Source organism: Vipera ursinii, assembly GCF_947247035.1.
Source record: "Vipera ursinii genome assembly, chromosome: 5".
NCBI lineage: Eukaryota > Metazoa > Chordata > Lepidosauria > Squamata > Viperidae > Vipera > Vipera ursinii.
Window position 1 is genome coordinate 67,659,513 of NC_139518.1, and position 26,268 is coordinate 67,685,780.

Here is a 26,268-nt window from a genome sequence, read left to right on the forward strand (position 1 = left end):
ATTTATTCTCAAGAGTCTTCTGCAACACCATAGTTCAAAAGCTTCATTAGTGTTTGTACCATGCTTCTTCAAAGTTCAACACTGTCATAGCATGTTTCAGCGAAAACTGTTGCCTGAACAATTCTGATCTTTGTAGGTATAGGCACAGCCCAGAATCTGAATATCTTTTCCAAGATCTTTTTTGCTGTTTTACCAACTGCTGGTCTGCTATGTATTTCTTGATTGCTGCTTCCTTGTTACTAGTTGATCCTAAAGGCAGATGGTGTCTATCACTTCAATGTCTTTAATGTTGCAACTTTAATTCTAAGCCTGATTGCTGAACCTGTTGTTTTTATTTTGGTCTTTTTAAATATGTAATAATTTCATTTTGGGGGGTTTCTTGATTTTACTACTACATTTTGCAGATCATTTGCATTTTCAGATATCAGAATAATGTCTTCAACATAGCTCAGGTTACTCATATTTGTTCTTCCAGTTTTAAAATAACATTTACCTTCTTCCAATATTGCTCAATATTTATTCCTTATAAAGGTTGGGTATATAACCTTTTCTCATCTCTTTGCCAACCTGGAGCCGGTCTTTTACCATATTGTGCTCTCCAGACGTGTGCATCAATTTTGTGTGAGGAGAGTGAAATGTCTGATTCCTATTTTTCCAACCACGTTCCACATGACTGTTACATGACTGAAACAATCAAAGACCTTTCTGTAATCAACAAAACATATATTCACTTGTTTTTGTGATTCTTTGGCTTTCTCAACTATTCAGCATCCACTAGCAATAACTTTATGCCCTTAACTTACATTTATTTATTATAATTGTCTTATTAATTCGACTGTAGTTGATCATCTGAAAGAAAGCATTGTATTTTCACATCAAGGAAATAGAATTATGCAGTCTTCAGTACAAAGTAAGGATTTTTTAAAAAAAAAAGTTAATTCAGGGTCAAATATTCAGAGTGTTGTCTATAAAGTAATCAAGACAATATTGCAATAGCCTGCCTAATATTTAGGCTTACCGGTAATTTATTTTATTGGTTCATGGTTCAGGTTTAGGTTTCACACAACCTGAATTCTTGCTTAAACTCTCAATAAATGACTAAAGGGTTCTATTTTTATTACACAAGAAAAAAAAATCAGGTGATTCTATCATGAAAACAGTGTAATAATTTGTTTTTTGGAAGTAGGTAAAAGTAAAACAGTAGATGCATCCGGAGAGAAAAATAGTGTTTAACCCCTCTAATCCATAACTTTCTGAAGCAACAGTAAATAAGAAGAATAATGTAATCTATTATGAGATCTTTAAAGATCTGTACTTACATGTATTTGGATAAATAGGTATAGTAAATCCTTTTGAATGTAACATTTGTAGGGCATTGTGTACGAAATTTGCATCTAGATGTTAAGAAGAATTGGGGGAATTGGTTGGAACTGCCAGTTAAGTAGGGGTAGCAAACATTTTCTCTCTGATAGTATTCCTCTATACAGTATTTGAAGAATACTGTACATACTACAGCTTCTGTGCCAAGGGTCCCCAATCTCTGGTCCATGGACTGGCACCGGGCCGTGGCATGCCAGAAACCAGGCCGTGCAAACAAGCAAAGCCCCATCTGCGGGATGCAGACAGTACATGAAACCATGCCCCCTCTGGTCTGCAGATAAACCTCTTTCCACAGAACTGGTCCCTGGTGCTCAAAAGGTTGGGGACCTCTGTTCTATGCTGCTTGCTGACTATCCCCAAAATTCTAAAACTCTACTTATCCAAGGCTTTGTAATTTTAGGGTAAGTCTTTATAAACAAATTAACTTTTTATCTGTACACAGTTGCCCTCTACATGTATAAGACAGCAAGAATGTCATGGAATGAATTTAGCAAGCACATTCCGTTATCCTTTCCATGCATAGCTTAATCACAGACAATAGTATACAAAGGACTTATTCCAGCACAACCATAAAGGACACAAAAATATGTATTGTGTAATACTATGCCATATCCACCATTTTTAATATGGACAATTATACTCTGATATATATACACACACACACACCATGACAATTGATTATTTTCTATATTCACCCCATGCTTCTGTGTGGTATTTACATTTGGGATAGAGAGAATATATTCTGCTATTCATGAAACTCGTACAGATTTTTACAAATAACGTAATATTTCTGTATCTTTTCGAAAAGAAATAAACTGGTCTTTATGTTATAGCGAACTTGCTTTACAGCATCAGTAATTCTATTCTTTAAAAAATATAGATGTGTTCTAAACAAACAACTGCATAATAAACATACTGTCCTTTTAAAAAAAAAGCATGTGCTTTACACAACTTTCCATGTGCCTCATTGTTATTTTATTGATCTTCAAAGGAGGATGTTTTTAAAAAGTTTGTACCAGATCATCCCATGTCAGCTTAGTTGTAACAAGCGCATGTACCTTGACATTCTGTATTTCACAGACTTGCCTTCTCCGCTAGAACAAGAAGCAAAGGCCATTGTTAGAGAATACAAGAAAAAATGTGACAGACCGCCTGACCGTAGGAAAGCTTTCAACGCTTTGTGGAAACAGATGAGCCTCTTTAGTGAGTTTAGTGGAGCACTCGAATTGGAAGGCAACATATTTTGATACTACTCTTTTGAATATACTGTATTTCTTAATCTAGATCATATAGGGGTTGAGTTCAAATATTCTCCTGAAAACTATGATTTAGACTACATGGCTGTATCACAAGCTCATTTTTTCAAGCTCCAATTCCCTCCTAAACTTGAAACAATAAAATTTGCCATTGCATCTAAGTAAAGAAAGTTACAGTAAACCGTTACCTGAAAAACCAGAATTTAAAATTAAGCTAATGAAGTGGTTAATGAAAGTTTTGCCCATTTGGGACTAGAAAATGAGTAATGAAATTGGAATATGAAGAAGGCTAAAGGGGCTATCAGTTGACAGCCTTGATATCTACCAATCATAATAGCAACGTGCCAGTTTGGTCTAAGCAGGGGTGTCAAACTTGCAACGTCACGTGGTGGGTTGCGACGTATTGCGACTTTTTCCCCATTGCTGGCAATGGGGTGGGCGCGATTTCGCCATGACGCATCCGTCCTGCGGGCCAGCAGTTTGACACCCCTGGTCTAGAGGTTAAGGCATCAGGCTAGAAATCAGCAAACTTGTGAATTCTAGTTCTGCTTTAGGCATGAAAGTTGGCTGGGTGACTTTGGGCCAATCACACTCTCTCAGCCCAACTTACATCACAGGATTGTTGTCAGGAAAATTGGAGGAAGAGGGAGTATTAGTAGTATGTTCACCGCCTTGAGATATTTATAAAACTAATAAAGATGGGATAAAAATAAATAACCTGGCTAGAGTATAATGCCTAAATCAGTTCAGTGTGGGAAAATATTGTCCATCACATATATATAAATATATAGCAGATCCAATAATAACATTACAGATTAGCCCTTGAAGACTATTCAGATTCATTTTGTGCAGTTAAAAAGCCATTTGCTGGATATTATCCCCAAATGTCTTCCTTTATCCCAACCAAACAATTTCTTGGAGAAATCAGTAATCAAATTATAATATTAAATTCCTACAGAAATAGTATGTGTAGTACAAAAATATTTTGTATATTGTAGTATTTCTAGTTTGATGGAATTCTCTGCTTTTAACTAGTTTATTTCAAACAGTCTTTAATTCCTTCTTTTATATTTTTTCCCCCTACAACTCTGGATGCTGTTTATTTTGTTGGAATAACAATCTTCCTCTATCATAGTAAAAAGAACTAAAATCCCTGGAGTTAAAAAACTGACGTTCCTTCCCAAGAGGTAAAAACAGTACTGAATCTTTGTTACTGGATCAGAATTAGTAATAATTTAACCCCTGTGGTTTCAAATATCTTTAGATCCCGGACAATTCATTTTTCACAAATGACATAATTATTTTTTAATTTTGTGATTTATAGATTTAATTCGGTTTAAACCCAGAAGCGCTCGAAGAATCAGTAGTGTGCCCAGTAAAGGTAGCACTTAAGAAAATATCTTATTTTTAATTAAGTTTAAAATTATGTTCAGCTAATTAAAATGTATATAACTGATATATGTGATTCTTTTTCCAAGTCAGAAGCACATAAGAAATCCTTGTTTAAAGATAATTTCTTTAAAAAAAAATTCAATGTGAAATATGCCGTATTTTGTGTGTCATGTTGTCTATTATAGAATAACACCAACAAAAAGATTAGCAGAAAGCATAACAACCATTTTGGCTTGATTTAATACTTCCTGTTGTGCTTCATATAGCACACTTTTAAAACAGTTTATACCAGATTGCAATATCAGATATGGTTTAGCAGTTGTAATATAGCAATGTAATGCTAATAACTCTGACTAATCTATTTGCCAATCTAACTATATAGTATTGCCTCTTAAACTTACAGCACTTAAACAAAAGTGTTTGACATAGGAAACAGAACAGATTGAAATGAATGCTCAAACTAGTGTTCTGAATATTCTTTGTTGAATTCTTTTTCATTGCTGTTGGATTTGTTTTTTTAAATTTAAAACACATAATACTAAAGATTTATGCCATGACTCTAGAACTGTAGAGCAAAAATAGTAATATACTATTATATATGCTTTTGCCACCAAAATATCATTTTTGGAAACTGGAGCTTTGAAAATGCTGTGAAAATAAGGAAAAGTTATTCACTAGTTTTAAAAATGTATAATTTTCAGCTTTTTTTGCCTAATGTATATTATAGAGGTTTATAATATTTATTACTATCTTAACACTTTGTCAAATATCAGAAAGTAAAGAAATAGTTAGGCATTATTAACGTGCTGTAATAGTAATCTTTTGTAACATTTGTTTTCAAAACTGTTGTATTTCTGAAAATCTTGTATTTGATGGCTACATGTTCATAAAACATAAGGACAGCTATTTGTATAAAAATAAATTGTACCTTAAAATTCTCAGTAGAATTCTTTGACATTGTTTTATTTGATATACATGATTTTTTTGGTGTGATATTTTATTTAGCTTGGAATTTAGATCAGGAAAATGGCGCCAGATACTGGACGTCTCTTCCAGCATTACTTTTCCTAACTTCAAAGCACCTGAGAAAATGGGAAATGCTGATTGCCAACCTTTTCTATAAATTACCTGGACTATTTCAGAAGCAACGTTTCCGATACTACGACTCAAAGTTTTCTCATCTTTTCCTTCTTATTTTTTTTTTGTATGAAGAAAAAAACACCTGCAGTAATAGTGGGAAAATATGGGAGGATTGCTAGGGGGAAAAAACATTATAATATTTCCTAAATGTAATGAAATTTTACCCTGAAAGAAAATTTGGAAATATGCTGGGAATAGCTAATTTAATAAACAAGGCTATTAAAGACCAAAGTCACAAACGTTATGAAGAATAGGGGCTATGTAAGGTCAAATTCTTGTTTTACCTTGTATATGAACAGATACTCATAAATGAATAAAAATTACCCAGCAGATTGATTAGAGGCTAATTAGAGTGAAACCAATGCATGAGTACTTCCAGCATTAAGGACATTTTATACTGTAAGCAGGAAAAATTCAATTTCAGGCCAAATGTTTTAGGTGATATTCACTAGTTCTGCTGAGTATGTTGACCTTTTATTTCATGCATATTTTCTCAGGCTTTTGTTCTTCATTTTGTTAATTGTTCACAGCAGTTTCTTATGTTTATACGTGCCGCTCCAGAAATTTCCATTGGACATAACAGGGTATAATCATGCGTGTAAAATTAAGGATATGGTGTTAGGCTAGAAACCGGGAGTCTGTGAGGTCTAGTTCCATCTTAGGCACAAAGTCAGCTGGGTGATTTTGGGCCAGTGAGTCTCTTAAGGCCTAGGAAGAAAGCAACGGCAAACCATATAAAAAAGAAAAAGAAACATATCCAAAAAACCTTGCCAAAAAAACCTGCAGTGACTTATCCAGGCCGTTGCCAGGAGTCAAAAAGTGACTTGAAGGCACAAATGTGTGCACACTCATGCACACAGTATAGCATTTGCATTTTAAGGGTAAGTAAAATAATAAGCTTATTGCTCCAGTCTTCTAACAGATCCGTCTGCAGATCTTTGTACCAGAAAGTGCAAACTATAGCAAATCTTATCTTTAATCACTGCCTTCTAGAAAGGCACAGAACAGCGCAGTTAGCATAGCCTTTACGATCTACTGTACGACTGCCTCTTTCCTTTCTAAACCTTTTCTAATACCCTAATGCCAAAAATTGCCAATCAGAGCTATAGGGCTATAATTTCTTATTATATATCCTATAGATATCTCCTAACAGGCTTTGTTCATAGTCCAGATGGCTTTTGAGCCCAGTTTCAGATTCCTGTTTTGGGGTGAATGCATGTTTATGTATATAAAGTTTATTTATTTAAAGGCTACTATAGCAGAAACATATGTGCTTCAGTCTATTCCCAAGTTACGTGGGGAATTTGCTGCGTGCCTTACGTGCATTTTGTAGAATCCAAATTGTAGTCCAGTGTTTCTTCATATGGGTTATATGATTTATTAGTACAGCAGTTAAGGAAAATATATGGTTTCTCCGAGTCAGGGAGATCCCAAGTTTGTGAAATTAAATAGACATTATTTTATAAAAAAAGCTCCAGGCTAATTATCTGAGAGTCAAGGGACTAAAGATTTGGAAGAAGCTAGGCATCCCTGAAAAGATGAAGCTATTTCCCGATTGCCAGCTCTGCCTAGTTTTTATTTCCCACATAAAGTATTTTGTTGAGTCTATCTGTAAAAGAACACTATCGATAGGCCTCAGTTTCTGACCACAAGTGGGACAAGAACTTCCTTTGCTAAGCAAGATAGTTAAGTGAGCCACGCCCAATTTTATTACCCTTTTTTTGGCCAAGGTTGTTAAGCAAATCACTGTACTTGTTAAGTGAATCATGTGGTTGTTAAGCCAACCCAGCTTCCCCCGTTGATTTTGCCTATTTTTTTTTAAATTCCATTTATATCCCGCCCTTCTCCGAAGACTCAGGGCGGCTTACAAGCTTAGCAGTAGCCTTCATTCTATGTATATTGGAAGAGGCCAGCTGGGAAGCTAGCAAATGACAACCACATAACCCCCGGACACTCAAGCCACCTGAATTTGGATCATGTGATTGTGGTGATGTGACAGTCCTCAGTGCAAGTACCGGTTTTAAGTCCCTTTTCTCAATGCTGTTGTAACTTCAAACGTTTGCTACCTGAATGGTTGTAAGTCGAGGATTAGCTGTAATGCCATAACTAGACCCCACAAACAACTTATAGCAAGCACATTGCATGCAATTCAGTATTTGCTGGGTGTATGGCTTCAATTTAGAAGTACTTTATAACATAGACCAAAACTAAGATATTAAATGCCACTCAGAACAGAGATTCAGTAGAGCTGAGGTTGCCTTGGCTACATTGACTTGCTGTGCAACAAGTTACATAGGACAAAAATAGTGTATCAACTTGGTTTTTGTATCTGTAAACCCAAAATCATCCAAGGACATAGGAGAGTAAAGCACATTTGGTCAGTTAGCCAATAAAGTACACTGGGGCATAGAATGGCACCCTGCATCAGTTTTCTAGCTTCAGTTAGTTACCCAGGCATTAATCCTCAAGAAAATCCTCAAAAAAACACACATCAGGATTCACATCTACTCGACAGGATTTCTTGCCAGGGCCCTTATATTACACAAAATTATGCGACTGATAGAAAAGATTCCCCACTCTAGCATTTTTATGGACACTTCAAAAAAGTGTAATAGGGATTGTCTTTTGTATCAAATCAAATTAGCTGTGTAACATATAGGTAGTCCTCAACAACAGTTCATTTAGTGACTATTCAAAGTTACAACAGCCCTGGAAAAGGTGACTTACGACCGTTTTTCACACTTAGGATGGTTGCAGCATCTCCCATGGTCAAGTGATAAAAATTCAGATTCTTGGCAACTGATTCATATTTATGACAGTCACAGAGTCCTGGGTTCATGTGACCCCCCCCCTTTTGCGACCTATTGGCAAGTACAGTCAATGGGGAAGCCAGATTCACTTAACTACCGTGTTACTAATTTGACATCTGCAGTGATTCACTTAACAACTGTGGCAAGAAAGGTTGTAAAGGGCAACACTCGCTTAACGACCGTCTTGCTTAGCAACAGAAATTTTGGGCTGAATTGTGGTCGTAAGTTCAGAACTACCTGCCTAAGAAGAATGTTTCAACAGAATTTAAAATTCTTTAGATGTATCATCCTTATTCCAACTATAGCAAAAGATGTCATACTTGCTAATAATACAATAGTATTTGAAATCGATCTTAAGATTAGATAACATACTGTAGATCAGGGCTTTTTAACCTTTTCACCCACTGTACCACTTTTAGGATATGGCAACATCCGAGTACCACGTTGCCTAGCAAGGTGTCAAAACCTTGATGACCCCCCCCAAAAAAAGGAAAAATGTGATGGAAGTACAGGTAGTCCTTGACTTACAACAGTTCGCTTAGTGACTGTTCGAAGTTACAGTGGCACTGAAAAAAGTGCCCCCCAAGCCACAGCCGAGCAAGACACCTGCCTGCCTGCCCGGCGGTGCTCTTCCTCCTGTCCGAGTTTTTCATTGTTGTGAGCATTTCTGTTGAGGATTGGCAGCAGGGGTGGGTGGGTGTTTGGTTTTTATTCCCCCCCTCCGTCTGCTGGGTGGTTGCAGCAGGTTTTGGTCACTTCACATCACCCTGGGACGCTGTGACCATCATAAACATGAATCAGTTGCCAAGCATCTGAATGTAATTCACAAGACCCTGGAGATGCTGCAACATTCCAGCTGATTGGCACTTCTTCTGGGCTCAGAAGTGCCAGGATCAGCACCGAGCTCCAGCTGGAGCCTGGCGCTGATCCTGGCACTTCCACTGAGCCCTGACAACACCGAAGAAGCGCTGATCCTGGCGCTTTCGCTGAGCCCTGACAGGCCTGCAGCTCCAGCCATCTCTCGCTCAGGCTTGTGCAGTGCTGCCACCGGTTCAGCTCATTCCCCTCCCCCGCTACCACTTTTCTAGAATGGTCGCGTACCACCTGCCAGGTGCCAATGCACCACAGGTGGTACCTGTACCACTGGTTGAAAAGCCCTGCTGTAGATATCTAGGGCCTTCTCCTGGATTCCCAACAGATTCTGAAATCTAAGGAGAGAAGAACATTAGAAATCATATCTACCTTATTAGTTGTAATCCAGACTTATAGGATGCAGAGCGATAGAGCAGTCCTAATTTTAAGAAGTAGAATGAGTTTTTTTGAGAATTCCATTGTTTCATTAATATAATTACTAGAAGCATAAAAGGACAAATCGGACCACTAGATTTTAAAGTGGGGGTAAACAAACTGTCAGTATTTGGAGGTTAATTTTTTAATATTCATATTTTGGGGGAACAGTCAAAGATATGATGTTATGCAGTGACATAAAAGAAGTGGTCAGAAATAATGGCTTTGAGGTTTGGCTTCTTTTAGTTTAGTTTCGATTTGTTTAAAAATGCTTAAATATTTTTTCCTATGAAAAGTGAAGGAAAAAACATCAAAATCTGACAATTCAGGTTTTTTTTCACTGGGGTAATATAGGGATTCTGAGCACATTTGTATCATAACCTTGCTGATGTGTAAATCAAAATGATTGAGTATTTTATTTTATTTTCATTCTCTGCACTACTGAACTGAGGGTTTAGTGACGTTTCTGTTTCCTTTTTTCCTTTTTTTTTGGATGATTATTGCATTAGAATAAAGAAGGGAGAGATTGTAAACGAGTATTTCTAAATCAAAAGGAACAAAAAAAAACTGTCTTGCTATTTTGCGTTCACAATTGATTCCATAGATGTGTGTAAAACAACCTTCTTTTATTTTAATAGAAATGCCTCCTGTTGAAAAATTAAATTTGGCAGACCTCATGAAATCCAGTTTGGATTTGTCAGACGGATGGCCTAACGAGGAGGAAATGATACGATTTAAGAAGCTAAGGGATGAACTTATCCAAGATGAAAGACAAGAGTATCCTGAAGACCAAATAGTAACCAATGAATCCATGCCTACATTAAGGAGAACCAGGACAAAGGAAAGCATCTCTCGTAAATCATCGATACTTTCATCAAGGTAATAAAACATATGAGCCAGCTTATGTTTTTATATTCTTTATGGTAACTCACAGTTTGCATTCTAGTGTAAATTATATGTTACTGCACTATGTTAAGTTCCAAAAATGCATGATAAATAGTAGGCATCTAGAAAACTCAAGGGGAATTTAGAAGCTTTTCTTTTTAAAGCCACAATAGCCATAAAAGAATTTTAAAATTTCCATAACCATTATATATTACTGTAATCACTGTAACAAAAAAAAATAATTTAAAAAGGGTAACAGTCTTCCAGGTATCAACATTCCTACTCTGAATCAACCATTAAAATTACTTGCAGGTGAGTTCTTGCTGCTTTTTCAGAGATTTTTAATATCTTGATGCAATGCTTCTCCCAGTGCTTCTAGTGATAATCCTTATAAATGGCTAAAAAAAATAGATGGCCGTGCATCTATATAAATAACTATATGAGTAATAGGAATTGGTGGGAAATTCTGAGCAGAAACAGGACCAGTTACAATGTTCTGTGGACACGTGACCACAATTTGCAAATTTTTCTTGCAAGTTTCTGGGGGAAAAATGTATATCCAGGAAAATGGATTCATTTAACAACCCCATGATTTCTTCAACCATGATGACTCATTTTATGACCAGCATAAGAACAGCTGTCAAATTGAGTCTGGCCATGTGCTTCCTTGACTTACAAACACCCTGATTATGACTGCAATTCCAGACTCCATTCATAATGGTAAGTCAAGGACTACCTGCATTTAGGTGAAGCAAAGGGCCAATTAACATTGCCTGTACAATTTCACGTGTACTATACTTCTGTACATTTATTTAACTCCAAAATAGTTAACAATCCTTTTCAGAAGCAATACTTTTCCACAACAAATATAACCAATCAGGAGTATATTTTAAAGGTAGAGTTAAAATCCAAATAAGATTAAAGACATGGTAAGTTATCTAGAATTTATAATAACAGATGGTTCCAGATTAGTTTCCCTATCAGTGTTTTGCAGCAAAGCTAATGAAATAAGTGGAGCGTTGCTTCTTAAGGACTCACAAATATATTTTCTCATAATAAGCTTTAGTGGACCATGAACTATAAAAATGTTCATGATAATAAATCATACAGTTTTTAAAGTGACATAGAACATGTGAATTGGAATCTAAAGCCAGGAACAAATGAAGCCCTTAAGATGTACTTAGACAATTAATTCGCTCAAAGTGATTCCCATTATAAAGTCTTTCATTTAGATAGCTACCAGCTCCTAATGCTGGTTTTGAAACATGACTCTAATGAGGATAGAAGTTTGCAACTGATTTTTCAATAGAAGCTCATATCTCATATATAAAGTATTTTTGAAAATGCTGAAAATAGAGTAATTTTCTAAGTCCTTGCTTTGGCATTTAAATCTAAACAAATCCAAAAGCAACATTATAAATGTTATGAGATCTTATGATTTCAATTACGTCACTCTGTTCTCCAAGCAAATGGGAAATGACATCCCCTTGGTTGAAGCATGCAATCTTCTGTTTAAAAAAAATGCAACAGAGCTAACCTAAAATTGTGGTTTGGACATCACTGAATTTGATGGCCTAGAGGCAGATAGAACATAGGAACTGATTTTTCTTCAAAGAAGGAGGTGGGAGATATGATGTAATGTTTTGTGTTACAGGATCAGTATATTAAGTAATGAATACATATTTTTGAATAAATGAGCATGTACAATACCTAAGATCTAATATGAATTAAAGAATTTCCATGTTAAGTTTGAAGACATTGAAGAACTCACCAATACCACTTCCTAATATCTTTCTGTATTTTCTACCATTTTCATAAAAATCTAATTCTTAATTCCAATAAAAACACAACAGTTCGGTTCTAAATGTTCCACGAAAGATGACTTGGGCCCAAAGTTAGTCATGATTCAGTCCCTCTGAAGCCAATGAAGAATTCCCCCACAGTTTATAAAAAATCTAGGCAAAAAACAAATGTTTAAGAGTAAATTACCCCAAAAACAAATAAACCCCCAAATTATGCTCAAACCAATTTTATTGTTTTAATATTTATATTACATATACAGTTTATTTCAATTTAACACAACCATGCTAAGAAACTATTTATAACCTTAAATTTCGGGGGGGGGGGAATGCAAAAACAAATGTGAATTAAATCAAAACCAAACAGAAAAAGGATTATGGGAGTGATATATCTCTCAAGTCACTGTTTTGTGAAACTGATGTCTATCTGGAGCAGTAGGAATTTTGAAGTAGACTTTTTTTTAAAAAAGCCTGAAGATAGTAGAAATGATTATAGAGATTTTTTTTTGTTCAACTACTGTAATGTTCTGCATAGATTTTGATGACAAATATAATTGACTGAATTTAACAAGTCTGTTTCAAAGGGATAAAAAGAATCTGTTTCCTGCTGCTTCATCATACGATTTCATAATCCAGAGTAAGATGGCAGAGGAGTGCAGATTGGCAGCATTAAAAGAAATGAAGGAAAAACAAGCTTTAATTGAACAGCGGAGAAAGTAAGTGTTATAATTATTTTCAACAATATATTATTAGTCTAAATAAGTCTACTAAATATGGGTTTTAGAAATCTAGAAGACCACTAGATGGTGGCAGAGGTTTTTTTCTATATTCTGACAATCATCAGAATTTTTACAGCCTAGATATGAAAGCCCTAATATAGAAGATGTTACTACTTTGTTTTTTTCATTTTAAAATGAATATATTACTATTTTATCCATCCAGCTTTGATTTGCTTTTTGTTGCAAGATTTATGGCACAGATAACAGGGTTAGATTCATGATTTTGAATAAGTAAAGAAGAGGATTATTTTTAGTGGAAGAAAGCAGTAAACAGAAGAGAGATTGTTATGCACCTATTTTTCACTGCCATATTCAATCAGTTCCTTCATAACTGTTACTTTTTCCCCTATTACTCCAAGCCTGCATTTTTACAGTGTGCATAATGGGGTCAGTGAAAAACTAGCGTGTTAAACAAACTTTTGAACCAAATTTCCAGGTTAAGATCATACTCATTTAAAATAGGATAGCTGAAGTGTAGACAGTAATACTTCTATATCTATTCTTTCTCACCATAGTCTCTGAGCAATATTCCTATAATCTTAGTCCAGCATCTTTCCCACAGTTGAAGAATTTTAACTAAATTCATCTTGACTTTGAATGCACAAGAAAATATTAGACTTACATAGACTGACATTTTTGCTTTCATGTTTCATATTCAGTTTTGAGAGTTTAAACCAGATATGTACTTAATCTCACTGTTTTTGTGATTGCCAGGAAGCATCTGGCTTCTTCAAATACCACTGAAGCTTGAATAAGAGAGATTTAACCATTTTGGTTGTGTGAATAACCTCAAGCTGCTCTTAAATCCATATGTATACAAATATCCATGTATATACACTGCCTGTATTATGGGTTATATTTAGTATCTAGAAATAGAATCATTGGAGTTTTTTATTATGATTGTTCATCTACAAAAATATCATGCACACTTTGCTTGCACAAGAATAAAAATCCAGTGTGATTTTTAAAGTTTGGTGTTTTTTTGGAAAGTTAGTTCCAATATTTGACTACGTGGCTTACTAGTGAAATGTTAAATACTTTTAAAATCTTTTTGAAGAGATAAAGAAGTTCTTCAGAAATGGAGAAAACAGGCCAGGAAGATAAGAGAAAAGAAAGGAATCTTGTACGCATATTCACCCCAAAAAGGAAATACAATGGTATGTATCAGCATATGATTTTGTTGTGCAAAAACATGTTGTTTCTTATAATGAAATACTGATATTGAGGTTCTCTGTACCATTGAGCTAAATGCTTTGTACTGTATTTCATTGCAGTTATTTCCCCATAACTGAATTACATATCTAGGAGAAGACTTTTGGTGACCCAAATTAGAAGGACATTCATTAATCCTATGAAATGTGCCAGACCATTCTAGACCAACTATAGCCCCTTGTTTAAATTATACTTCCTTAATTATGTAAACAATTGTCGGTTGTAGGATAGCTGGTCATCTGATTTGGTCTTCATGTAGAAAATGGAAAAGATGCATTCTTGATTTTGATGGTTAGATATGGAGAATATCTTGAGAATATATAAAAGCTGAAAGGATAAAAAGTAGGATTTTGGCAAAGTTCTCAGGGATTAAGGCATCTCAGATACCCTAATAATCTCTTCAAGGTCCTAGCTATCTTTCTGTTCTTAATCTATTGAGTCATTGCCTCCAGAATGAATAATTTTTATTTCTGTGAAAATATATGGATCAATTTAATTTGATAGATCTTGTTTTAGAGCCTCTTGGGCAGACTGGTGTGAAAAGATCAGTTGGGTTAGATCTTGAGATCCATAACAAGAGTTTCCACCAAGGACACACACACTCGGAGAACGGCAGGTGACGGAGGCAGTGGTAAACATCAGCCTCTGATAAGGGCAATATGTTAACCCAATATATACTTATAGGTATTATGTTATTTGTATTTGAAAAGTTAGTGACTTTTTCTCAGAAAAATAGAATTTTAAATGTGTTTACATATGTTAAAATGTGAACGTGCACATGTTCAGCATACACATGTTTAAAATCAAAGCTGAAAAAAATAGTCTTGGTTTTCTGTTTCTAACATATTAGTTTAATAATAAAAAAATGGAACAGTAGAACAGATATGGAATTGCCTACGGGAGCTAACGCACTTATAGCAGCACAAAGTACATTTTCAGATCCTGCTGCCTCTTTTTTTCCTATCTGGGTTAATCATGTCTGTCTCTCTGTCTGTCTGTCTATCATATTTAATTGTCTTTTAACTTTTATATTTTGTATTGGTATGATTTTAAAATGCCCTGTAAACTGCCCTGAGTCCTTCGGGAAAGGGCGGTATATAAATCTAATAAAATAAAATAAAATAAAAATAAATATTTATATGAATGCCTAACGCACAAAATGTGACTCAGGGCAGCCTACTACTTTGCCAATTAAGATACTTAACAGATTTACTTGAGGATCATAGCATCCTAGATCTAGGACTTAACTACTTGTTTATCTTGCTTAGCCCTCTCCACCAAGGTGTCCTAGGTAGATCAGTCCCCGGTAAAATAACCTACATAGCAAACATTTTCTTCAACTTTATTTTAAATTATTACTATACAACCCCAGAACTTTGGAAGAAGCATGTGCAAATGTAAGTAAATACTTACATCAGCTCTTCACTGTGCAACAAGAACCCATGTGTGCTGTAGGTGTCAAAACATCCTGCACATAGCTATTCAAAAGCTGTGGCTGCCCAAGCTGTTTGGAGGCGTTGAAACAGAAGGGCTTTAATTTAAAATAGGATTGTTGATGGATGTCTCCTGAGATTTTGCTTCTGCCAAACTGAAGTAAATGTAGGCTGGATGTTAATAGTTAATCCAGAGAGAAAAATCTGTCATCATGGTGCCAAGAGAGAAACTCTTGGTTTTGTAACCCTGTAAATAGAGCAAATCCCTCATTTAAAGAAGTAAAGTCTTCTACTCCTGGGTGATCATGTGGATGGACCATGAAGTTGTCTTTGACAACAACAGTATTGACATTGAATGACTAACAGTCATTAACATTGATGATGTTACCTAGTTGGGTAATAAAAAAAATCTGCAAGCAAGCAATTAAGCTCAGAGACATCAAGGATTCCACAGTTCAGTCCTGAGCTACATATATTCTCTTCTACTAGAACTTTGTTACTTGGATAGATAACCACCTGAAAAATCACTGAGCAAAGTTTTAGTAGAAGAGAATATATGTAGCTCAGGGATGAACTGTGGAATCCTTGATGTCTCTGAGCTTAATTGCTTGCTTGCAGATGTTTTATTACCCAAGTAGGTAATATCATCAGTGTTAGTGCCTGTTAGGTTTGCTCCCCGTGGAACATTAACACTGATGATGTTACCTAGTTAGGTAATGTCTGCAAGCAAACAACCAAGCTCAGAGATCACCTAGGACTTCACAAATAACAATATGGTCCAACTCTGTTTAGCTTTACCAATGTAATTAGGTGATGCCACTTGCTGCAACACTATCTATTATAATTTAACAAAACAACCAGTGAGCGGTCATTGGGACAGGTAGAGCTGGACATCTGAGTTATGCTTCTAGATTTAAAAGAATGGCATGTATCTGTCTTTCATTTTTATTTTTTTTTATATTTTAAGGCATGGGACTGGGCCGTTAGATGATCATTTCATTGATTTTTTTTTGCAGTACAGTATTTTTCCCCCAAGTACCGGTAATTGAGCATTCATTATTTAAATGAAGCTATTTAAGTGAAGTTAAAATGAAAAACTATGCAAGCGTAGACTTTTCTAAAAAAAAAGGGGGGGCTATTAATCACAATTGTTTGTTCGTGATAGTGCTTTTAGACAGGTATTTTGACATCCCTTTCTTAGCCATCCATCAGAACTTGGTTTAGACTTCATGCTCAACTATGACTTGCTTATCACCTGCCCAGTTTCAATATCTTCAAACAACACTATAGCTTTAAAAGAACTGCAAAACGGAGAGGGAACAATTAGAGACCTGACTGAATCTGAAAACCTTCTATTTTTTTCAGCATTTGCCAGGTCTTGCTTATAAATTGCTGATAAATATGTAACTCAGAAACTGTACATGTTAAAGATTGTATGATTAAGATAGAGAATTTAAATTCAATTGATGTGCAATAATGGGAATTTTAATGCAAGAAAAGCATTCAGTTCACACCATATAGTAGAGTTAGAGAAAACTGGTATGTTTTCATTGATTTTATTTTATTTTATTATTATTATTTTTTTTGCAGTCCAGTATTTTTCTCCCAAGTACCGGTAATTGAGCATTCATTATTTAAATGAAACTATTTAAGTGAAGTTAAAATGAAAAACTATGCAAGCCTAGACTTTTCTTAAAAAAAGGGGCTATTAATCACAATTATTTGTTTGTGTTAGTGCTTTTAGACAGGTAATTTGACATCCCTTTCTTAGCCATGCATCAGAACTTGGTTTAGACTTCATGCTCAACTATGACTTGCTTATCCATAACTTATCAACTAAGCTGCACTTAGATAGACATAATGCCATAAGTCTTACAGTAAACAATTGTGTTGAAGTCATCCAACTTGCTAAGTCAAAACCTAATAACTTGTGTTATGGTTTAACACAATGTAGAAACCCACTCTAATTAAGGATGTTGATGTGGAGGAAAGAGTTTCTTCTGCTTCCCAGTTCAATGAAAGTCCAATTTTCAAATTCTCCCGATAGAGACCATAGGAAGAAGAATGGCACAATATGGCTGATAATAGACCATTCTTTCACTGATCTCTAGAGTGTTGAGCTCTGAAGATTCTAGAGCTCAATGAAAGAATTGGTTGAGATACTAAAGCCTTATGTCTTCGATCTTCACATTTTACTTTTAAAAATAAGAGGACTGCCCAATAAAGCAAGGCAGGGAAGGATTAAAAATTGTTAATATTTACACCAAATTTAGTTTTTTTATAATGACAGGAGTTTGAATATTTTGCATGTTCTTTAGGATATTTGGAAATTATTTCCTAGTCTCTCCCTGAATGAAATATGTAGGAAACACAAGAGGGCACTACAACCCTATAGTATTCAGTTGCAGTGAGGCTACAGGCTTAAACATCAAGTTGATTAGAATGCAAAGCAGAAAGGAAAAAAATATGATGGTGTTTCCTCTATTTCTGTTCTGTCAGTTAATTAGAAGGTAGTTCTAAACATGATTTGTAGGTAAAGTGTGGCAAGTTCATGTTACAGGTAGGGCAGAATAAAGTGCTGCTTGGTGTAGCATTGCTAAATCTTGTTGGATAAGTTATAAAATGATTGTCTTGGTTGTATAGTAGTTGGCTGACTTTGTCTGATTAAAAAAAAAAGCAGGGCTACATCCTAGCTAATCTTAAGGATGAGAGATTAGTAAGGATTCCTAGGCCGTAGTTTGGTAAATTGAAAAAACCTGAGAAGAAACAATAGCAAACCATATAGAATGATTGTCTTGGTTGTATAGTAGCTGGCTGACTTTGTCTGATTAAAAAAAAAAGCAGGGCTACATCCTAGCTAATCTTAAGGATGAGAGATCAGTAAGGATTCCTAGGCCGTAGTTTGGTAAATTGAAAAAACCTGAGAAGAAACAATAGCAAACCAGTTCTGCATTAAGAAAACAACACGAGCTTGTTCATGACAACATAAGGAATCAAACTTCTGAAGGAGACTTAACCCTTGATTGATTGCTGTGTCAAACCACTGAATTCATTTATCTGAAAGGCTTGGTGGGAAGATTCAAATATATACACGTAGAGGCATGCATAGGCACAGTGAGCGTTTCATGCTTTTTGTCACTGCAAAGCACACCATATCTTAGTAATCCTCACAGTTTATGAGAAGAAGCTATTATTTATTGGTAGGTCTCTGTATCGTTTGCAATAAATTAGCTATTCTTTCCGACTCTCAATGCCCTTAACAGTGACAACTCAAAAATCTTTTTCCTCAGAGAAAAACATAGAAATTTGAAAACAAACTATTGAATGACTGGCAGAGACAAGTAACCAATTGTACATGGCCTAATAAAAGATTGAGGATTAAATGTAAGAAACTGCAAATCTTGGAAGACCAGGACAGTCTGGCCGGCCTGAACTTCAAACTCTATTATCAGGATAGCTGTTTAATTTGGATTACATATTGAATATTATCACTCTGTGGTTGTATTTGAGGGAACCAGACTCCCAGATGGACAAACTATCTTTAGATTGATACAAACAGGAATGAACAGTTATAAGATTATTTGTATTATGTACAGTAATAAGCAATGTATTAAAGTTGGGAATAAATATAAGAAGCTTTCCAAACTCTTGCGCTGTTGTTGTTTTTTCATGAAGATAAAAGTATGAAGAATTTTGTTCAGTAGAAAGACAAGTCATATATAAATCAAAATGTCATTAATAATAAGGCAAATATACAAAACCGCCTGACCAGTTTCAATATCTTCAAACAACACTAATAGCTTTAAAAGAACTGCAAAACGGAGAGGGAACAATTAGAGACCTGACTGAATCTGAAAACCTTATATTTTTTTTTCAGCATTTGCCAGGTCTTGCTTATAAATTGCTGATAAATACGTAACTCAGAAACTGAACATGTTAAAGATTGTATGATTAAGATAGAGAATTTAAATTCAATTGATGTGCAATAATGGGAATTTTAATGCAAGAAAAGCATTCAGTTCACACCAAATAGTAGCGTTAGAGAAAACTGGTATGTTTTACCACTGGTATATTTTTCTAGTAAGGTAAAGGTAAAGGTTCCCCCGCAGATGCTTGCTAGTCGTTTCCAACTCTAGGGGCCAGTGCTCATTTCCGTTTCAAAGCCAAAGAGCCAGCGCTTGTCCGAGGACGTCTCTGTGGTCATGTGGCTGGCATGACTAGACGCCAAAGGCGCACGGAACCGTAGTGGTCCCTATTTTTCTACTTGCATTTTTACATGCTTTCGAACTGCTAGGTTGGCAGAAGCTGGGACGAGTAACAGGCGCTCATTCTGTTACGTGGCATTCGGGATTTGACCCGCCAAACTGCTGACCATCTGATCGACAAGCTCAGTGTCCTAAATTGATAGATTATTGTCTAAATATTGCTAGAAATGTAATCACTTTTTTATATTTAATGACAATGTGAAGCTCAACTATTTTGGAAAATGAATTTCATGCATTTAGTTTAGGCACCAACTCCAAACAGACTCTGGTGATGTACATTAAAACCAAGCAAAATAGAAAATATAATACAATATATTTTTTAAAGTAAAAAAGATTAAGAACCAATGGTGAGTTTGGCTATCAATACCTCAGCCTTTAAAGAAATCTAACTAGGTCCCAACCACCTTCACCCAAGGATTAAGAGAAAAAACATCAAAGTCTTTAAGGCTTTTTGAAAGGCCATCAAAGTGGGAGCCACATGGATATAATTCAATTACAAAATGATTTATAATAGAATGACACTAATTTTAAACTCTCAAATTTCCTTTCCAATCTGTTAATTTTTATATAAAACATTAGTAAACTTTACATTCCTACAAAGTACACTAAATTAGCTGTATATATGATAACTGCTGCAATAATACTCTATGCATTCTATTGGAAAGAATGCAAAATTGTATCTGCAAAAGCTCTGGAAGTATGTTTTGATATCCAGAATAATGATGTATTTTAAAAGTAAATCTGGCACATAATTTAATCTTAGTTTGGAAATCATTTTTTGATTGTAATTCAAAATGCTGACTTGTACCACACTGAACAATTGTGAGGCTTTTTCAACATAAACTTTTACCTGTTTGGAAATTACTAAAATTCTTAAGTCTCATTTTATGATTTCTACTTTGCTAAATACTGCTGTTGTTATTTACATATTACATTGATTTTAATAATGATTTGTATCTTTTAAAATAGTGTAGTATATTCAGTTACTTAAAATGAATCAGTGAAATACTGGAAATTTTAATTAATCCAATTAAATGCATGTAAATTCCCTGCTTATTTGCTTTGTGCTTTATCTTTTTGCCTCTCCCTCCCCCCTTTTCTCCCTCTTTTTGTGGGCCTTCATGTTTTTCTTTAAAAAGCTCAATAAAGGTATAATACTAAAAACCTTTCCTCCCTAATTTGGCAACTTAGAAAGAAATCGAGAGCAGAGGTAGAACACGGGTGAAATTTGGGATTTGGAAACTCACTTTTGCTATTAAATGCTAACCCTTATGACTACAGTATGGACAATTACTGTGGTATGTAAGGATAACCCTGTTGAAGCTCACTACATTCCTTACCCCAATTGAGTGTTTTAATTTTTTTTAGTTAAAGAGAAGTAAACCAAATCTCCAAATATCAACCTTATTTTTATTTCCAAAAATTTATTTGGGCTCCAAATAAGTGTCCCATTCTTTCTTAAAAAGTAAAAAATGGAGGAGTTGTGCTTTGAAGGGAAATTTTCTTAACCCAATTTTCTGCACAGTACTATGGTCTTTAAAATGGAAGATTAACGAACTGGAAAAAATGTGATTTTTTTACGATTTGGTAACTCATCAGCTGCTTGATTTTTAAAATAGTTTTCATGAATTCTAGGTCAAGCATGCCAAATCATGACCATTTGTGGGCAGAAATGAATCTTATTCAAAGTATGTAAGAGCTGGGATTTTCACATCTCTTGGCTTTTACCAAACTATAGAATAAGGATAGTCTTAATAACTGTGAAGAAACTCTCATTATCTTAATTTGCATTTTTTTCAGAGACTTTTACAACCTATTCTGTGCAACTGTAAAGATTTGCAGAATGGGAAAAAACATAAAATCAAAAATAAATTCATGTTTTTACTTGTAGTAAGAAAAAATCATAGGGAGCTAGACAAAAATATTTTATTTATTTATTTATTTATTTATTTATTTATTTATTTATTATTTGGATTTATATACCACCCCCCTCCCAAAGGACTCGGGGCGGTGTACAGGGCAATTAAAACACTATATACAACACATAATATACAAAAATTAAAATAAATTAAACCAAGTAGCCCTAAACAATAAAACATGTTCTAAAATTTAAAATTTAAAATCTAAAACCCCAGTCCCTCAGTCCAGGCCAGCAAGTTCAAATAGCCAAGTCTTTAGGTCGCGGCGAAAAGAGCGAAGGTCGGGAGCCATCTGGAGCTCAACAGGAAGCTGGTTCCAGAGGGCAGGTGCGCCCACAGAGAATGCTCTCACCCTGGGGGCCGCCAGTCGACATTCCCTGACTGACGGCACCCTGAGGAGGCCCTCTCTGTGGGAGCGCACTGGACGATGGGATGTTAATGCCGGCAAAATGTACTCCTGTAAATAATCCGGGCCCATGCCATTTAGGGCTTTATAGGTGATCACCAGCACCTTGAATCTCACCCGGAAGACAACTGGAAGCCAATGCAGCTCGCGGAGCAGAGGTGTTACATGGGAATATCGGGAGATCCCCATCACAACTCGCGCGGCCGCGTTCTGCACCAGCTGGAGCCTCCGAGTGGTATTCAAGGGCAGCCCCATATAGAGAGCGTTGCAGTAGTCTATCCAAGAGGTCACGAGCGCATGAGTGACTGTGCGTAGGGCATCTCAGTCCAAATAGGGCCGCAACTGGCACACCAGGCAAACCTGGGCAAAAGCCCCCCTGGTCACAGCTCCTATATGATCTTCTAAACTGAGCTGTGAGTCAAGGAGGACACCCAAGTTGTGAGCCCTATCTACGGGGGGGGTGTAACACCTCACCCCCTATAGATAAAGATGGAATAGAGTATGGACAACCCGAGATGCCGGTATGCACAGCCACTCGGTCTTGTCGGGATTTAGATGAAGCTTGTTCCTCCCCATCCAGACCCTCACCGCCTCCAGGCAACGGGACATCACGGCGAGGCCATCACCGGGTTGATCTGGGGTGGAAATAAAAAGCTGGGTATCATCAGTACATTGATGATACCCTACCCCAAAACCACGAATGATCTCACCCAGCGGCCTCATATAGATGTTGAACAGAAGGGGCGAGAGGACCGACCACTGAGAGATTCCACAAACGAGAAGCCTCGAGGCCAACCTCTGCCCCCCTGCCAACACCGACTGCAAACGACCCAGGAGGTAGGAGGAGAACCACTGTAAAACAGTGCCACCCACTCCCAACCCCCTGAGGCGCCGCAGTAGGATACCATGGTCGATGGTATCAAAAGCCACTGAGAGGTCTAATAGGACTAGGACAGAGGAGCAACCCCTGTCCCGAGCCCACCAGAGATCATTCACCAGTGCGACCAATGCCGTCTCCGTGCTGTACCTGGGCCTAAAGCCCGATTGGTAGGGGTCCAGATAATCCGCTTCCTCCAGGAACAGAGGAAGCTGATGTGCCACCACACTCTCAAGTGATTTTCTTTTCATAGTGATTGTTTTTGTATCTTTAAGTGCAAACATCTTTACTCACTTAGTGCAATCATTAGTTATTTGACTAATCTAACCAAAAAAATTGAAGGTTACAGAAACAAATAAAGTAATGAGGGGGAAGGAATCCAGATTCAATGGATCTTTAGTGATGATCCCTCTGAAAACCCAAGTTTCCCTCAGGTGGACCTTTTATATCCTTCCAGGACTCTGGCTGGGTCTGCCTTCCTCAGTTCTGATTGCATAAGATACATAGTCTATTTTCCTGACTTTGGTTTCTGATTAATGAGGCCTCCTGGATCCATCCACAATTTCCATTACACAGTTTGGTCCACCCTAATAAGATCATGACTCCGCCTCTTCTGAGAAGAAGGGTTTGCAAGTAGAAAAACCCTGGAAAAAACAAAAACAAAAGTAAAATAAGATGATGCAGCCGCGCGAGTCGTGATGGGGGTCTCCCGATACTCCCATGTAACACCTCTACTCCGTGAGCTGCACTGGCTTCCGGTTGCCCTTCGGGTGAAATTCAAGGTGCTGGTGATGACCTATAAAGCCCTAAATGGCTTGGGTCCGGGATATTTGAGGGAACACCTGCTGCCAGCATCAAGCTCCCTTCGTCCAGTGCGCTCCCACAGGGAGGGTCTTCTCAGGGTGCCGCCGGTTAAAGATTGCCGGCGGGTAACACCCAGGGGGAGGGCTTTCTCAGTGGGTGCGCCTGCCCTGTGGAACCAGCTGCCTGCAGAGCTTAGGACTGCCCCCAACCTCCGTTCATTCCGCCGGGACCTGAAGACCTGGCTCTTCGAGCTCTCTGGCCCAGGCTGAGAATTTTTTTAATTTTAATTTTAATTGGGTTTTTTTACTGTTCTCAGGGTTTTATTTAATCTTTTTTAATTTGTTTTAACGTTTGTATTGACTCTCTAAAATGCCCTGTAAACCGCCCTGAGTCCTTCGGGAAAGGGCGGTATATAAATTTAAATAAATAAATAAATAAAATAAATGATAGAGAGGGTTCTAGTAGAGTAGAGAGAACAACCCCAAGGCCTGTGACTTATCAGGCCTCCCATGGCATCCATTTTGGAACGCAACTAGAAAATATCCAAATTCCTCCACCTTTGAAGGGGGAGCTGTAGTTGTTTGCCTGTGATTCTCTTTCGCAACTGACTGCTGGATCTCGGAGTTTAGAAACCAAGTAGATGATACAAACCTGAATGTTGTCCCGCCTTAGCACCATTTTAGGCTTCCAGTATCTACACTGTTCAACAGACAAACAAATGATCCCTTCCCACCCCCACCCACCGGCTTTACTGAAATGATTTCTGGTTTATGCATGCAAAGTTTTTTCTGCTGTAGGTGTTTGTACTCTGTGCAAAAATTCCTCCCCAAGAAATGCTATTAAGTTGACAGGGTTTGAGAAAAGAGGGATTCACTGTCTGAAGGGCTTACACCCTGGGCATTCCAAATCTAAATTCCTGAACCAGGCAATTGCCTCACATTATTCCTGTGGGTTAGACAGTCAACTAATAGTAATCCTCTTTATGTATTGTGAAGTAGCTCATCATTGGTTCAGCCCCCAAATCCTCTCTTTGCTGTAGCTTCATCTTGCCATACCTTAATGAAAAACTGATAATATTATGTATTTAGTCTCTAAATGTGGCAAAGTTCAACTCACCAAATGCTGGAACCAAAATAAAAAAAAACTGGAACAAAGTGTAATTTTACAAATAGCAGGTGCCTCTCCAAATTGCTTCAGTTTATCTTGAGATTCATCTAAAAAAGACATGCATGTTGGCAATAAATGTATCAAAGGAAAAGGTTATATCGTGATAAGGAATGGTTCTTAACACCTGGAACAATGACATAGCCAAATTAACCAGTTTCTTGTTGCCAGTAATAAGAATGGGACACCTCTAGCTGAACTGCTGTGAGCCGAATTGATATCATACTTTCTGGAATTACAGTGCAATTGTTACCTGTGCTTGTCTATTGTCGATGATGATGATGATGATGATTTATTTATTTTTATTTTATTTTAATTCCATTTATATCCCGCCCTTCTCTGAATAATAATAATAATAATAATAATAATAATAATAATAATAATAATAATAATAATAATAATAATAAGAAGAAGAAGAAGAAGAAGAAGAAGAAGAAGAAGAAGAAGAAGAAGAAGAAGAAGAAGAAGAAGAAGAAGAAGTTGGAAGGGACCTTGTAGTCATCTAGTCCAACCCCCTGCTCAGGAAACCCTATACCGAGGGCTTTTTTTGTCATAGAACGCTGACATAGAGTTCCGGCACCTTTTTTGGATGAAACCTTGTAGGGTAGGCAAGCCGGGTTGTATGACATGTGTGAGTTCCGGCACCTTTTTCTTTTACAAAAAAAGCACTGCCTATACCATTTCAGACAAATGGCTGTCCAGTCTCTCCTTAAAAACTTCCAGCATTGGAGCATTCACAGCTTCTAGAGGCAGGTTGTTCCTCTGATTAATTGTTCTGTCAGGAAATTTCTCCTTAGTTCTAGGTTGCTTCTCTCTTTGGTTAGTTTCCGTTCGTTGTTTCTTGTCCTGCTTTCAGGAACTTTGGAGAATCGCTTGACTCCCTCTCCTTTGTGGCAGCCCCTGAGATATTGGAACAATGCTATCATGTCACCCCTCACCCTTCTCTTCATTAAACTAGACATACCCAATTCCAGCAACCTTTCCTTCTATGTTTTAGCCTCCAGTCCCCTAATCATCTTGGTTGCTCTTCTCTGTACTCTTTCTAGAGTCTCAACATCTTTTTTACATCGTGGTGACCAAAACTGGATGCAGGATTCCAAGTGTGGCCTTACCAAGGCATTGTAAAGTGGTATTAATACTTCACGTGATCTTGATTCTATCCCTCTGTTAATGCATGAAATCATGACTTAAGCTGTTGTAAAAATGCTTCCAAACAATGCTACCAATCATAAGACATTGTGGAATCAGCCTGCCTTTTTATTGCAACTGAATTATTTTCTATAAGCAACGTTACAGAAGAAACTTTGGAGTTACAAATGGAAGAGGGTAACATCTGGACCCCATCTTGCACTGGTTAAATTCCTTGCATGTAGCAGGGCAATTGCACAATAAAAGCCTTGTGTGGAAGGAGCTTTCCTAAACAAAAATGTTACTGTTTAGTTCACAGGGAGGAGAGGGAA

The 26,268-nt window shown here is 36.6% G+C and overlaps 1 protein-coding gene across 1 annotated transcript in view; it reads left to right on the forward strand.

The window, feature by feature from the left end:
* Positions 1 to 18,785, forward strand: part of LRRC27 (leucine rich repeat containing 27) — a gene marked incomplete at its 5' end in the record, with an annotated part of 35,528 nt that extends 16,743 nt beyond the window's left edge. The window contains 5 exons of the mRNA XM_083363310.1: positions 2,461 to 2,583; positions 9,904 to 10,144; positions 12,534 to 12,665; positions 13,786 to 13,885; positions 18,664 to 18,785. Coding sequence (XP_083219436.1) covers positions 2,461 to 2,583; positions 9,904 to 10,144; positions 12,534 to 12,665; positions 13,786 to 13,885; positions 18,664 to 18,675 — 608 coding nt within the window. The 3' untranslated portion in view covers positions 18,676 to 18,785. The remainder of the gene's footprint in view (positions 1 to 2,460; positions 2,584 to 9,903; positions 10,145 to 12,533; positions 12,666 to 13,785; positions 13,886 to 18,663) is intronic.
* Between the last annotated feature and the right edge of the window lie 7,483 nt (positions 18,786 to 26,268).